We start from the raw sequence: 17,323 nt of genomic DNA on the forward strand, positions 1-17,323 counted from the left end.
GAGGGTGTAATTGGGGGCCCAGTGGAAAATGGGGAAGAAGAACTGCAGGCCTAAAACCAGCTTGTGGAGCCAGGCTGATCCTTGAACTTGTGGAAGGGATCGTCGGGGAAGAAGATCTCGGAGAGGCGGTGGCGGAGCTTCTGCGCCGTGGTTTTGAGCGGCGGGAGGCAGACTCGGTGGACCTCCGTTGCCGGCATTTGGATTGCGATTGCCGGCGGCGGCGGCGGCGCTTCGGGGTCTGAGAAATCCTCGACCCTGTTGGAGTTTAAGCCCATTTTGTCGGATTTGAGGGAAGCGCCGCGGCGGTGGTGGTTGGGATCAGTTGAAGTTGCGGTTGAACGTTGGAGGAGTGTTAGTGAAGAGTGAAGGTGATGAGATGGTTTGTGAGAGAAGGTTGGCCTTTTATAGGAGCCACATTCTGCATGGTTTCAAAATAATGCTAAATTACTATTTTGGACCCAAAGTCTTGAGCTACTTTTTATTTTTGTTTATAAAACACTTTAATGCTACTCCATAGTTTTTATTTAATTTTATATATTTCTTTTCTATAGGAGTATCAAACTTCACAAAAACATTTTTATTAAATCGAAATTTGATCACACCAATTGCAAAACCACCACAATCTGTAATATCGAGCTCTTTCCTCATCTTCTAACTTTTAGCGGTGTACCGTATCGATCATTTATCGTCAGTGGTTATATGAAGTCTTCAAAATTATATATGAAATTAAACAAATCAATCATCCATCAAATTCGCAAATTCAAATGAAAAAATAATAATAACTACAGAAAATAATTAAATCACGGATCTTAGCTGCCCCAAGCAAAAACAAAAAAAAACAAAAAAATATAGAGCAGTAAAATTCGCATGCATGGTCATGTACCATTATTGCATTTTTTTGTATAATCATATGCAGTTTCTGTTTTATGCATATTATTATTTTTTATTTTATAATAAATTGAATTACATATATCCTTACTACGATAAAACAAGGTACATCAACCTTAAGATTGCTAAATATTATGGACTGCAGAATTGTGAGATGAACTTATGAGACTGATACTCCTCTAGTGCGTAGAATTAAGGCTTAAAGATAATACTACTAATAAAGAATATGAAAAGGTAATAAATTTTATATTTTGAAATAGATCATAACAGCACCAGTTTTATAAAGTGCATGCACTTTTGACTATTTGACTGATTACCATTATTCTCAACACTCGTTCAACAAGGATGAATTTTAAATTTTACCCTTTATTTTTAGTTGGACAAAGCTAGTAGTGGATAGTCGGTAGGAGCGTTTTCTCGAAAATATAACTAGCCACCCCACCCATAGACATACGTTTTTTTCCATTTTGGATACGATTAAAATCTTATAAAAATCTGTCTCACATCGAGTTGGTAATGATCATATCTTATTTTTATAAGAGTGGATAACTCTAACTCTTTATGAGGCCTTTTAAGGAAGTGAATAGCCTATTTCTAATATGTTATCAGAGCAGCTAAGTCGATGATGAATTTCTCTTTGTATCTTATCTATCTCACGAGTGGAAGATCAGCGTCAATCCAACCCACATTGATGATGAGTGAGTGACCCCTTTCTAATAGATGCAATATCGATGATAAGTGAGTGACTCCTTTCTAATAGATGCAAAACTTGTTGCTCGAACCAGCAAGCTAAAAGTAGAAGTTAAAAATAAAGAAATAACTTGAAAGTTTCATGATAACTATATGCATACAACATAAACTAACCAAGACTCATTTCATCTAGTTGATCGCCTCGGAGCAATTCAACTAAACAAACAACAAATCTGGCCAAGAGACCTGAATTTAGCAAATTCAAGAAAATCTGAATTGTGTATGATCCCTTGTGCCTATCAATCTTTTAATGTTGCTCTTTTAATTATTCATTTATTTCAGTGAAAAGCGAAAATTTAGGCTCCAACCTTTAATCCACGTGCCTACGGCCATTGGTTTTTATTCTTGAACTCCCAATTGAATTCAAAAGCCTTGAAAAAATGCTTTATTTCAAATTATCGAAACACACCATGCAATGATATTATAGCAAGTATACCATAGGTATCCAAACTTTCTTACAAAACCTTCAACATGCTTCTACTATTCTTAAAATCGAAAAGAAAATGAAATGGAAATAAAACATCTTAAAATCTCTAAAAATTTGGCCCACATACCCTTAGGAGACCTTTTAAGGAAATGAATCACTCATTTCTAATAAATGCAAAACTTGTTGCTCGAACCAGCAAGTTAAAAGTACAAGTTAAACGATATATAACTATATGCATACAACATAAACTACTAATCTACTGAAAAAAATAAAATAAATGATGAATTAAACGAGCCAACACTCATTTCATCTAGTTGATCGTCTCGGAGCAATTCAACTAAACAAACAACAAATTTGGCCAAGAGACCTGAATTTAGCAAATTCAAGAAAATTTGACTCGTGTATGATCCTTTGTGTCTGTCAGTCTTTAAATGTTGCTCCTTTGATTATTCATTTATTCTGGTGAAATGGGAAAATTTAGGCTCAAACCTTTAATCCATGTGCTTATCGTTTGGTTTTTATTCTTGAACTTCCATTTATATTCAAAGCCTAGAAAAATTGCTTTATTTTAAATTATCCAGACACACCGTGTCACCATGCAATGATATCATAGGTATCCAAATTTTCTTAGAAAACCATCAACATGCTTCTACTATTCTTAAAATCGAAAAGAAATGAAAAGGAAATAAAACATCTTAAGAAGAGTATATGAATTAATTGTCAACACGCAAGAAAAATTCGAACAAAAGATAACTCGATTAAGCAACAGTCAACTTTGAATAAAAAAACTGTAGCTAAAATGGAATAAAATAAAATAAAATAAAATGATGCGTATTTGTTCTTATTTTCTTATGTCCAATTTTTTTTTCTTCAATAGGGATTTTGGATAGAAGAGTACTACTAGTTTTTATTTATACATTGAATAATCATTCTCTCAAATTCGGGTTTATGTTAAAGCTTCTACTCTCAATCCTATAATAACTATATGGATATATATGAGAATTAGGGGTTAAATTTTAATTAGCCTAACGTAATCTGGATAACTTATGACCACCTCTTCATATTATTTGAAATTTTCACATTTTGGGACCATTATTTATCGTCATGATTAAAGGTATGGTGATAAAATAATATTTCAATTTCAAACCAACTATATAGTACTTGGAGATTCATTGACGACGTTGAAAGATAATTGACCTAACCTGAAAGTAGTCTACTACACAATCCACACTAGAGTTGCCACCCTACAAATTTCATTTAATCACTGAAATTTATTTTTTTCTAAAAAGTTACGTACCAATTTATTTAATTATTTTAGTAGGCTCACACACACACACACATAAACAAGTTGAGACTGTAGCGCAGTTGGCAGCGCAGAGCTGTGGTGACCTTGAGGTCATGGGTTCAAATCCCACTACCTGCTGGGTGACTTTCGGCCTTAATCCGCAAGCCCGGTCGAACAGGAAGGTGGAATCGGAACACCTGTGGTCAAACTAAAAAAAATTAGAAGAAAAGAGATTTTGATCCTAAGAGCATCCGCAGCGGTGGCGAAAGACGCCACCGCCGTCCGCGCCGTTGGCAAGGCGCAGGACCGCCGCCGCTGCAGCCGCGCCGCTGGCACGGCGCTGCTCGATGTATCGAGCACGTCCGTGCCACCGTTGGCAAGGCGCAGGACCGCCGCCGCTGCAGCCGCGCCGCTGGCACGGCGCTGCTCGATGTATCGAGCACGTCCGTGCCAGCGGACGCACACGTGGCGCGCTCCCATTCGTCAACGGCATAGCCGTTGTGTTTAAACTTTTTTTTATTTTTTATTTTTAAAATCGGTATTTAATTATAAATAATGCTAAAAAATAAAAAAAAATATTTTCCAAATCCCAAAAATATGGCCGTTTTTTCCCGTTTTTCTGAATTTTTTTGATTTTTTTTGATTTTTTTTTCCCCAAAATCATCTATAAATACACACATTCATCATCCATTTATCACATCAAATCATCTCTCATTCATCTCTCATTCATAATTCTCATACAAACTATCAACACATTCATCCCCCACTCAAAATCTCAAATGGATTTCACCCATATTATGGCGGAAGCGAACGCGAAGAACAAGAATACTACGAACAACATCGTGCCGCTTACGAAGCATATGTCGCGGCGAATACCCCTGCTCCTCCTCCTCAACGAACCAGATCAAATCGACGGTACATCCATCGTGACCGGGAGGGAGCCCACGAAAGGCTCGTTGCCGACTACTTTGCCGACCAGCCGCGGTTTCCGGCAGATTACTTCAGGCGCCGTTTTCGCATGTCAAAGCGCTTGTTCATGCGAATTGTCAACACATTGTCCGCACGTGTTGAATACTTTCAAACAGGTGTAGATGCAGCCGGCCGGCAAAGTATCACGGCGTTGCAGAAGTGTACGTGTGCCATCCGACAACTCGCTACTGGGCAAACGGCCGACATGTTCGACGAGTATTTGCATATCGGTGAGTCCACTGGAATCCTATGTTTAAAGAATTTTTGCAAGGGCGTTCGTTCTGCTTTTGGGGATGAATTCTTCGAGCACCACACTGATGATTGCCAACGGTTGCTTCGTCTTCACGAATCAGTCCATGGCTTTCCCGGAATGCTTGGCAGCATTGACTGCATGCATTGGAGGTGGAAGAATTGTCCGACTGCTTGGAGGGGGCAACACTTAAGCGGTCACAAAGGCGGCGGCCCAACGCTTATCCTTGAGGCGGTCGCCGACTACCGCCTATGGATTTGGCATGCATATTTCGGCGTTGCTGGATCCAACAACGACTTGAATGTGCTATATTCGTCACCACTCTTCAATGATGTGATGAATGGTGTAGCACCGGCGATCGACTTCACCATCAACGGAAATATATACCGCATGGGTTACTATCTCGCCGATGGTATCTACCCAAGGTGGTCGACGTTCGTGAAGACGCTCCACAACCCGCACGACCCGAGACGGGTTCTTTTTGCGCAGCGTCAAGAGTCAGCGCGGAAAGATGTCGAAAGAGCCTTCGGGGTCCTTCAAGCTCGATTCAACATTGTGAAGGCCCCGGCTCGGCTGTGGTACGTGAATAATATCGCCGACATCATGTTCACGTGTATTATATTACACAACATGATTATAGCCGACGAAGGGCCGAGGGCGGCTAGCTTCTACGACGAGGACGAAGCCGGAAGCTCAACAGCGAGGTCTCCCCTACGCCGAGGCGAGCATACGACGGTTGGCCAGAGGATCGAGACAAGACACACAATGCGCGATACTCGAATCCACAATCAACTACAAGAAGACCTAATCAACCACATGTGGGCGAAATTCGGCAACGAGTAGTGTCATTTTTAATTTTTAGGATTTTAATTATGTAATTTTTAATTTTTAGGATTTTAATTATGTAATTTTTAATTTTTAGGATTTTAATTATGCAATGTTTAATTTTATTTGTCATTTGTAATATTTATTGTGGGTTTTAAATGAATTTTAATATTATGGAAATGTTTTTGTGTAATTGAATTTTATATTAATTGTGCTCGTCCTTGCGGAAGAGCACAGTTGTGGGTGTTGTGCTCTTGCCAGAGAGCAGGCATGAATAGTACCGCCCGGGCCCACAACCGTGCCGCTGGCAAGAGCACGGTTGTGGATGCTCTAATGCGTAGCCAAATATTGGCATTTCAATTGTGGCGTCGTTTCACGCGTTGAGATTATATTTTCTTTTTTCAATTTATTTTCAATAATATAGTTGACCAGAGTTGATGGCACGACCACTATCATAGTCTAAGTCTAGATTTGTGAAAGAAGAACTTCAATTGTGGCGTCGTTTCACGCGTTGAGATTATATTTTCTTTTTTCAATTTATTTTCAATAATATAGTTGACCAGAGTTGATGGCACGACCACTATCATAGTCTAAGTCTAGATTTGTGAAAGAAGAACGACACCCAAATCATGGTAGGGCACACAAAACACATGGAAAGATCAAGGAAAAACCGATCCTCCATTCACATTATACGGCAACGGAAAGATGGCCAGCTTGGCGGATTTTTAGGTGGATTGTATTCAAGCTCACTCAGTAAACAATGTCATTCACAAGAAATAATTTTTTAAAAACTCATCATAATTGTGAAACTACGTTGTTTAGTATCTCAATTGAAATATAACGTCACATCCGGTCACCATTGCGGAGGGAGGACTGATTCCCCCTCCCCATCGCCTCTGCCCCATGACCGATACATCGGCTGGGCCTATCTTCTCCTTCTTTTTTTATTTATTTATTTTATTCATTTTTTATCCATATATACCATATTCCCTATCAATTATTCACATTTATCACACTTCATTTTTATCTCACTCTATATTTTACTTCTCTTTAGTCACAATGTTTTAGTTAGTTTTTTTCAATACTTTTTTTTAAATGTATAATATTTTCTTTTTAATAAATTTGTTTTTTATTGAGTTGTCTTTATTTCTTGTTATTTTATCATTTTATTTAACACTAACAATTACAAGTGAAAATATAAAATAATGATGATGTGGAAATGAGATAGGCTCTGGGATGAGCCTGCTGACGTGCCAGGAAAAATGGAGATAGACTCTGAGATGGACTCTGGAGATAGGCCACCATTGTGGATGCTCTTAAAGCAGCAATTCCTTAACTATTTATGAGTTGGGCCCACACCACATTTTATCTCGCACCTCTTACCTATAAAACAACCAACACAACCCATAGTTTGAAAACAATTAGTACGTACAATTAGTAATTTAGTATAGGAAATGAAAGATCATTTGTTAGAATACGTTTTAATAATGTGTATTTGGAGAGATTAATAATGCTAAATATATAAGTTGTTAGAATCATGATTTTTGACCGACTTGATTTAGTTACACTCCCTAACTTGATGTCATATGTCTACTAATTATTTAATGGAGCACAGTCAAATTTAACCAATCCTAATCTTTAATAGCTCTTCAAATTTAATCAAATCATTAGTCTCGTATATAAATTTGTTTTGGGATGGATCCTCACATACTAATCTATGTAAAATTTAATAGGTAGTATCAAGTACTCCATTTTTTATAATGGGATGCATTTGTTCAATGATCATGTCACATCATACATATTATTGCCTCACAAAGCTTAATTAGTGCTGTGACTTAAATTATACGCGGTCCAAATCGACGAATAATTCTCACGTTGTTATTTAGGCCTCGTATTTCTGATTGTGACTATTGAGATAGTACAAGATTTTATAAAAAAAATAATGTCCATTTATTATTTTTATTATTATTGTTATTTAATACGCGGCGAGTAGTGGATGCTTTTGAAGGCAAAACAGTAGATTCATATTTTGGAAAATCTGAATTATGTACCCACCATGGATGGATACAAAAATTGGTAGAGTCAAATGCCCACTTTTAATAATTTTATTTTATTTTATTTAATGGTTTTTGTTAATCCTCAATTGTAATAACGTGTCACGCTGTAATAAGCAGCTCCTTTGTTTGAAACCCTGAACCATAAAATCACTTCATTTAGCCATTTTTGTTGTTCAATTGGCTAATCACCATCTAATAATAAATTCATTTCTGTCAGGCTGTGATCCCTGAATTCACACTGCAATTGCCACCTTTGTAACTTAAGAAAAAAAAAAGTTAGGTTGTAGTGAATAAAATTAGATGCCAAATTGGTCAAAGTGTAAATGAGTTAATTTGTCTCTTTCGATTTAGTAGTTTATTAAATTAAGCATCTTAACTCTTGCATTGGATACTCCCTCTATCCCATAGAAATAGGTCATATTTCTTTTTTACGCCCGTCCCATAGAAATAGTTCATATCCATTTATGACAATTTTTTCCTCATCTTTTACTTTATCATTTATGGGCCTTACCATCCACTACACAATTTCAACTAATTTTTCTCCTTCTCTCTTACTTTACCAAATTACGCATTAAAACATGTGTCAACCATAAATGGCCTATATCTATGGGGCGGAGGGAGTATATAGTACTATTATCACTCAAATTGCAACAAATATCTCAAGTTCACTTTAGCACAACCAATATGAACCCTCTCATTTTGGAACATCTTTTGAAAAAATCTTGTAAATGCAAGAATGTAATTAGGTGTTAGCATTGAGACAAGTTTACTACTACAAAATGATTGCACCAATAGTTTTATTTCTTTTGATATAACCAGAAAGGTTGAAAGTACAAAAATTTGTGAGTAAAGCAGTAAAAAATTTATTTAAAATAATAACAAAATCCAAAAACTTAAAAATACTCCAGACAAACAGTCAGCAACAACTTACCAGACAAAAATGATCACAAATAAACGAATAAGGCCAGAGTAACAAGTCAAAAAGACACGAACTATAGACATTAACAAGAAAATAAAGCAAAAATAAGAAAGTCACAAATTCTCATCCATTTATTGAGACCTATAAAAAAAATTCTAGACACCAACCTTTGATGTATATTTCTAATTCTCAATTATATATTCTCAATTTGCTGTACTATTACTTGATGCATTCTATTTCTAATTTTCTAGTAGTATTATATAAAAGCTAAACTTGTTGCATGAAAATAGTTGGACATCCTATTTTGCACGAAACTTCCACATATATTTCAACTGAATCAGTTCCAAAATCAGACTTGCAAAATTTTGCCCCTTCTTTGCTTCCACTCTCTATATTCCCATAGTGTATTTCTTTATAAAATTATGTCATTTAAGTTTTTTTAAAATAGTTAATTAATGCATATACCATTGTATTAGATGATGTCATAATTTTTTGATCGTCATTATGTAGCTCTATATGCACATCGAAATTGCAATTTTTCGAGATATGCTCTAATCATAGATCATGGCGGGCCTATAAATCGCACAACAAAAGGAGAATGGTTGAGACTTGAGACAAAAAATAGCTATAGTAGGGTCTTTATAAAATTTTCTGACAATACTTATGAAACTGACACTAGGACAGACGCATAAATGAAAATGAGTAGGGGCTAAATTTTGCAAAATTGTTTAAAAATAAACTTTTAAGTAATTTAGGATATTAATAGAGGCTTTTATATAATAATATGTACTTCATCTGTCCACGAAAAATAGTTTCATTTTGTCATTTGTAGATGTCTACAAAAAATAGTCATATTTCTATAAATGCAAAATTTCTCTCTTATATTTTACCACTTTTCTCATCTCTCATGCTTTACCCATTTTTCTTCCTATCCCTCTTGCTTTACCTATTTTTTTTATCATTCTCTTCCTTATTTTACTAATTTATCATTAAAACTCGTGTCGTATTGGATTCATTAGGAGCTAAACCCCACTTTACCCCACCTAGGTTCATCGATGTTGTATTGTCACGAGATGCTAAATAAGTTGAGTTTCCGCAATATCCCTATCACATGTGTATCTAAAGTTTTGTAATATGTATTGCAATCTTATCTTGAGACCTACCATTGAGAAGGTTATTGCAATCTTATCTTCAGAGACCAACCATTGGGAAGGTATGCACATGTTTTGCACAAAAAAAACAAGACTAAATGAAAAGATTCATAATGTGGGGTTGGTTTAAAATGCAAAATTTGATTGTTAAAGCAAGGCAGAATGCAAGTAGACTCTATACACCATAGTACAGTTCCATAAAGCAATAAAAAAATATATTAGAATATATGAATGGAGCCCATTTTTCTTTAGAATTACTTAGTGGAACAAGTTTATTCCAAAGAATATTCCATCCAATTCATGCATTGTGTTGCTTCCTTGATTGCAAATAATCAATGATGGTAAAAGTTGACCATACTTAATTGATTATAATCAATCTTACTACTATGATTTAGTTCACTAAATGAATCCACATTTGACAATTTCTCTCCACTAGACAGATTGTAGCTGCTACTTTTTAATTAGTTCCCACACTCTTAGGACCTCAAAGTTTGAAACATACTAACTTTTATTTTGAGTAAATCAATTATATGAATTTTTTAAAAAAAAACTAAGAAATTTTGTTGGCCTATACAAAAATGGATGACCATGGCCTAGTTGCAGTAATTTAACAATAATGAATAGCAAAAGCGCCGCAGAAATTGATATTTAACATACTTTAGTTTTTATATATTACATCAGAAAGCATAATATACCTAATTCAACATACTAAAACAACTAAAGAATTTATGAAGACCAATGCACTAGGGCAAGTGCACCCGTTTATTGAACTAATTAGTAAGTTGCGTTGGCACTTGTGATCATGTGTAAAATGTGGGAGTGATGAACCGACGACCTATTGATTAAACATAAAATATACACAATAATTAAGTAGGGTATATTATTGATGAATAGTTGATATGGGTGAAGGTCTATTCATGGAGATGATGGAGCTATGGTTAGTGATAAAGATGAAATTTGGTTCGCTTTGTGCTTACTTTTATTTTGTTTGGGTGAGTGGGGTGGGTGATGTAGGCAAGTTATGAAGGTCCCCCAAAACCACACTTCTTATTTTTGTATGGGAAAGTGCTCACTTATTTTTTTTATTAATTGCTTATCTTAAATAAAGTGATGTTGGATCATAAACCGAAGGAAATTATTTATTTGTGTAGAAAATGAGTTCTGTTGGGGTCAGTTGAGCATTAGAAAAACTTGATAAACGTTGGGCATTTGAAATAGATATCGTCGGCTGGATAGTAGCTCATTTCACGGCGAAGACTGTTGGCGGTGAAACTGATCACATGCGGCCTTCCATGCAACATGTCGCTAAAGACCAGGGGCGGACGCATAAATATACATCGACAGGGGCTGAGATTTCTAATTTTTATTTCAATGTATATTTTTGGACAATTTTCATCATTTACAAGGGTTGTTATACAATAATTTACATTAAATATCAATAAATTTCACAAAAAAATAATAGAAAAATGTTTAAAAAATAAATTCATCAAGGGCTTTAGCCCCTAGTCATCTCTATTTGGGTCCGCCCATGCTAAAGACGCACGAGTGGCTGATGATGTTTATGTCGTTGCACGCGTGAATTACCTTGCATAACCGTTTCTAGCATTATGCCCCGTGGTTTTGGAGATGTGAAAGTACTCTTTAAACATATCAGAAATTTGAACAACCAAGAGGTGGCAGAGTGCTAATGTACATGAGTGTTGAAATGCTTCGCTGCATGTCCAAGTCATCGGAAAGTTCTGGATGTATTCATGTATTCATTGGCAGTCTAAAAAGGAATATAAAGGAGAAAAAAAATCAATTTCCACAAATTTTTAAAAAATAATACTAGTACAATTAAAATCTACCACAAATTTCAGCAATTTCACAAAATGTGTTGCAGTACATAATAATTTTCGTGTGTAGGCCTTGTAATGAATACCATGCCCAGGCCCAACATTTTAGTAGAGTAAATTCAGTACAAGTTAGGCCCAATTACGGATAGACATAATTTTCATTATAGGAGAATATAATTGCTTATAAGTAAATGTTCATAAATCGTCATATTTAGATGACACGACAGACATAATATTATTTGGATTATTTTATAGACTCGGTTGTTTTTATTGATAATTTTAATATACTCTATTTTTTTTGTATATTCCTTCACTTTGCTTGCATGCGATTATTCAAATCTTACATGTAATTAATCTTGGGTTATTGAAATAAAGGAAAAATATAGTAATATTATTCAAAGTTCAAACAATAATAAAAGTCACGAAACACGGTTATTTTGAGACTAACTTTTCAAGACTTATTAGCTAAGTGTCGATAGATGATGCAAACAAGCATATCCGAACCGTTCATCCTTATTGGTCACACTTATCAACGGCCATGATTACATTCGATTACTCAGCATTGACTTTAATCATGTTAAGGCAACGACGCCGTTTGCATATGTTTTCCATATAAATAGCCACATTCTGATATTCCTTTTAATTTAAAAAACAAAGTAAAATACGAAGAAACGTACGCAAAATTCACCTGCTTCTCTTCGATAGAAATTTTAACACTCTTTTGCTCTCTTGTTGGAGTGCAAAACCCCCATTCTCTCTCTACATTTTGCATACCTCTGCGCGCACTACTCATATCTTGATCGCAGCATTCGAGTGTGTGTAGCTCGGTGGATCTTGATCGATACGGTTTCCCTGCTGCCGAACTCAGTGTAGAAAATGGTGAGTGATTTTGCTTCTGTTGATTGATTTTACGCATGCGGCTGGTTATCAGATCTGGAATTTATTAATTTTTTGTGTCAATTTCGTGTTTCTGACACGCGAGAGAGATTCTGCATTTTGATTGCTTTGAATTTTATGATTTGTTTGGATTGGTTGCGGCTTGTTTGAGATCTGGAGCTGTTGCTATTGTTTGCTAACTCGAGTTTTTTTTATTGCTTGTTTTGGTGTTAAATTGTGTGGTCGTGTGCTGCAGCCGCTCAGACTAGAAATCAAGGTATTCAAGTTTACATTGATAATTTCATTTTCGGTTTTGTGACTTCTGTTAATGAGTGATTTGTCAATGCTGATAATTTGATGTATTCTATCAGAGGAAACTTGCACAAAGATCAGAAAGAGTAAAGTCTGTGGATCTACATCCAACAGAGCCATGGTATGCAGAGCCTTCACAACCAAGTTTCAAATAAAATATTGGCCGTTATGTTTTATCTATGATTTGTGGTGCGTCATCAGGATATTGGCGAGCCTGTATTCGGGGACTCTTTGCATCTGGGATTATCAGACCCAGGTATGATGAATGTGCAATTTCTATCCTATGGAAGATTTTAATCATATTGATCACAAGGACATTTATTAGATGCTTGTGCAATTCTGTGTGCTTTATCTTTTTGATGTTGAAATGGTAGAAGGATTAGCTAGATTATGGTACTGTCATCTTGTGCTGTACTGCTGTGATGAAATGCAGCTAATCTTTTATATCAGAAAATAAAAGTCCTTTGTATTGGATTTGTTCTTAGGTTTTAAAGTCTTATTATGATAAGACACTAGAATTTTTGTTTAGGAAAAGGACTCTTTTCACAAAGGGACCAGTAGTTCCCTGAAACACGATGACACCCTAGAAAAACATAAAACTGGAAAATATGTAAGCATCTGAAACCAAATAACCCTTGAATTCTTATGCGTTGAGATCCACCAAACCAAGCAAGTCCAAACTTTATTCTTTCCCATAACCCCTCGATAAATTCTTCTTGATCCTCAAAGATCTGCCTACTGATTTCCTGCCATGATGATCAATTGGTCTGGAAGAATAATCCCGTAATGCTTGAGTAGAAAAAAAAGTTCAACAGTTTGAGTGAATCTGGCAATAAAACAGTCTATGCCATAGTGTAAGGGAGAAAAAAGCTATGTAGAACATGATTTAGGTCTTCAGACCGATCACTTTGGTGAAATAAGAATATTTAAGATATGTTTTGTAACCCTTAATATGTAAGTAACTTTACCAAGGGCCAAGATTAATAAATATAAGAAGACCTGGACATTTTAGACACAGGAATCTTGTTAGATTTTTTATTGGGGTGAGATTGAGTTGAAAAGGATTTGTAGAGGACTTTCCAGACAGATCCTTGAATTACCTTGTAACGTATTCCTGGTGCTATAATCTATGAGTGGAACTTTCTTTTAATTTCTTTGTCAAGGAGAGCAATTTTTGCACTTCAAAGTCTTTATGGTCAGAAACGAGTGCAGATACCAAGAAACAGAAGAGTGAGGGGAACTATATGTCTTACCTTTTTCTGATATAATGACCTTCCTTGAAGGATGTTTTTTTTGTTACTTGCTCTTACTCTGAAAATGATGGCATGCGCATAATATAGTGTTTGTGTTCATTTGAATAAAGATTTGACATCTTATAAGCTATCTGATGACTTGTTATCTCAAGTTACCCTCTCTGACATTTTTACTCTTGAATATCATTCTAAAGCTTGACTTCTATTGCTGCAGACAATGGTTAAATCTTTTGAGGTTACTGAACAGCCAGGTGCATAATTTGAATATTTTGTGATTCTTTCTGATAAAGAAGTGATTAAATGACTTTTATACTGGTAAGAATCCTTCTTATGCTAATTCTTGAAAAAAATGCTGCAGTTAGATCTGCTAAGTTTATAGCACGAAAACAGTGGGTGGTTGCTGGCTCTGATGACATGCACATACGTGTCTACAATTACAATACAATGGATAAGGTTAAAGTATTTGAGGCCCACACAGACTATATCAGGTGTGTGGCAGTTCATCCCACTCTCCCTTATGTGTTGTCATCCTCAGATGATATGCTCATAAAACTCTGGGACTGGGAAAAGGGGTGGTTATGCACTCAAATATTTGAGGGTCACTCCCACTATGTGATGCAAGTGACTTTTAATCCTAAAGATACCAATACTTTTGCCAGTGCATCTCTTGATCGCACCATTAAGGTATGAAATGGTTGTTTTTTTTTGTTTTTTCTAAAGTTCGCCATTAACTTCATGTGATTCAACCAGGCTGTTTTTTTAAATGTAGATTTGGAACCTTGGCTCCCCTGATCCGAATTTCACTCTTGATGCTCACCTGAAAGGAGTCAACTGTGTTGATTATTTTACTGGTGGTGATAAACCTTATTTAATCACTGGCTCTGATGATCACACTGCTAAGGTTCTACTTTGTTTGCCTTTCTGCATCTGTCTTGAGATTGTATGTGCATAATCTAAATTATCTGGAGAACTTGTACAGGTTTGGGATTATCAGACAAAGAGTTGTGTCCAGACACTAGAAGGACACACGCATAATGTTTCGGCAGTTTGTTTCCACCCTGAACTCCCCATTATAATAACAGGTTCTGAGGATGGTACAGTTCGCATATGGCATTCCACCACATATAGGTGAGTTTTATATTTGTAGGCTCGGTTACACTAATTGAGTTTTTCCAAATCCTTCTTTCTCAAGTGGCCAGTTACATTCATTACTGCAAAAACCATATTATCAACTATTTTCTCTTAATTTTCTTGTACTAAATTTTAGTCTTTTTCATTTAACCGTTTGCTTCATCTATTGATTATCAGTTAGTAGGCTTGATTGTTAAAGTGTAAATCTCTCGGCATGTTGTTTTAAACGTTCTGTGCCTCAAATCAGATTTTTTCTTGGTAATATTGTATATTCATTTGTTGCATTTCCTTTCTATGACTACTCCTCAGAATTGAGGTGTGTGTATGTGCATGTATATCTATTGATTTATCTACAGTTGTTTATGTTTATAGGGCTTTCTTGTTTCTGCATAAGATTTTGGATGCACATTGATTGATGTCTCAAAAGTCATTTCACTATTTTGCAGACTTGAAAACACATTGAATTACGGTTTTGAAAGAGTTTGGGCTGTTAGTTACATGAGAGGATCAAGACGGTAAGTTTATTTTCACAGTTACTTGAGTAAGTGATGCATGCATTTATCTTTAATTTAAAGGGGGCACCTGAATTTGATGGTTTTAAATTTGCAGGGTTGTAATTGGCTATGATGAAGGAACCATAATGGTAAAGCTTGGTCGAGAAGTACCTGTTGCAAGCATGGACAACAGTGGGAAAATTATATGGTCTAAGCATAATGAGATCCAGACAGTCAACATTAAGAGTGTTGGGGCCGATTATGATGTATGCCACTTCTTGGCTAATTATATAGTTCTGGAGCCAGTTTATTATCTGAAATGACCTTAAATTTCTGTCTCAGGTTGCTGATGGAGAGAGATTGCCTTTAGCTGTGAAGGAATGGGAACCTGTGACCTTTATCCACAGGTTATTGTCCCTGATCTATAAGCGAATTCATGTCTCTTACTTTTATATTTATGGAGTATTCTGCTGTCTTCCACTTTATTTATTTTTGAGCGATGCTGTTACTTATTTTTGGCATAGTGTGATCGATATGCAAATGCAAGTCACAACTGCTATGTCATAGACACGTCTTTGTTATCGAGATGATCATCTTGATATTGTAGTGAGACTATCTCTGAGCTGGGGTTACTGTTCATTGAGTGCAGGGCTGTGTCAAACTTCTAATTTAAAAATTCTCTAAAGATCATTTCCATTATCACGTATCACTCGTGCTTGATGATTGAAAGGAAAGAGATGTCTCTTTTATCATTTTGATGGTCTTCTCTTAAAGAATTTGTTTTTCCCATTTTTCGTTACTGTTTGGCTATGATATTTTTGTATTAATCTTATTACCCATGTGATTTTTACAGAGTTTGAAACACAACCCTAATGGTAGGTTTGTTGTTGTATGCGGGGATGGTGAGTACATCATATACACAGCTTTGGCATGGAGAAACAAATCCTTTGGGTCAGCTTTGGAATTTGTTTGGTCCACAGAAGGAGAATATGCTGTTAGGGAAAGTACATCAAAGATTAAGATCTACACTAAAAAATTCCAGGTTGGTTTTGGTCTTCAATACTGTTCCTTTTTTTGGGGGGTGGGTGGGTTAGCACCAGAGATATTTGGTATTTGGTACTCCCTCCGCGCAAGGTAGATGTCACACTTGGGTGATCGCACAAGATTTTAGGATTTGTTAGTTTTATGTATTAAGTCGAGAGAAAATATATTTTTATATATTAATGTGATAGAGAACTTTTTCCCAAAAATGAAATGTGACACTTTTGTTTTGTGGGACACTAAAAAGGAAAGTGTGGCATCTAACTTGGGACGGAATGATGTGCTTTTACATTCATCTCTTTCTGGAAATTTGTTACACCTCAGTAAGTTGTTGTAATTTACCTATTCAAATAATTGTTGGAATGATGCTTTTTTTCAGGAGAAGAAAAGTATCCGCCCTACATTTTCGGCTGAGCACATCTATGGTGGCACTTTATTGGCAATTTTGCTCAAATGATTTTATTTGTTTCTATGATTGGGCTGAATGCAGGTTGATCCGACGTATTGATGTCAATGTTAAGGTCAGGAAGTTATATCTACAATACATATATTAATCAGGTTACTGTTAGCACCAAATCCGTCATGTTCCGTACTTCTATGTAACTTTCATTTATTTTGGCAATCAATTTCAGAATCTTTACTGGGCTGATAGCGGTGATTTGGTGGCCATTGCTAGTGATTCGTCATTCTACATACTTAAGTATAATGTAAGCATATTATTATTGTTATCCTTGATGTCCTTATGAATTTGCTTCATGGAGTAGTTGTTTTAAGATTTTTTCAGTGACTAAATCAGCTTGATCTATTGCAGCGGGTGTTGTTTCTGCTCATCTGGACAGTGGGAGATCGGTAGATGAACA

At 35.8% G+C, this 17,323-nt stretch overlaps 1 protein-coding gene across 1 annotated transcript; it reads left to right on the forward strand.

The window, feature by feature from the left end:
* Positions 1-12,018: 12,018 nt before the first annotated feature.
* Positions 12,019-17,170, forward strand: LOC121791716 (coatomer subunit beta'-2-like; the record flags this gene model as incomplete). The annotated part of the gene is given in 16 exon segments (XM_042189573.1): positions 12,019-12,235; positions 12,489-12,509; positions 12,604-12,665; positions 12,746-12,800; positions 14,012-14,048; positions 14,156-14,481; positions 14,567-14,698; positions 14,777-14,925; positions 15,375-15,443; positions 15,538-15,688; positions 15,765-15,801; positions 15,804-15,829; positions 16,276-16,464; positions 16,843-16,908; positions 16,910-16,984; positions 17,096-17,170. Coding segments are annotated over 16 exon segments (1,473 nt in total), but the record flags the coding sequence as incomplete, so codon positions are not given.
* Positions 17,171-17,323: the final 153 nt, after the last annotated feature.

This window comes from Salvia splendens, unplaced genomic scaffold (genome assembly GCF_004379255.2).
Source record: "Salvia splendens isolate huo1 unplaced genomic scaffold, SspV2 ctg881, whole genome shotgun sequence".
NCBI lineage: Eukaryota > Viridiplantae > Streptophyta > Magnoliopsida > Lamiales > Lamiaceae > Salvia > Salvia splendens.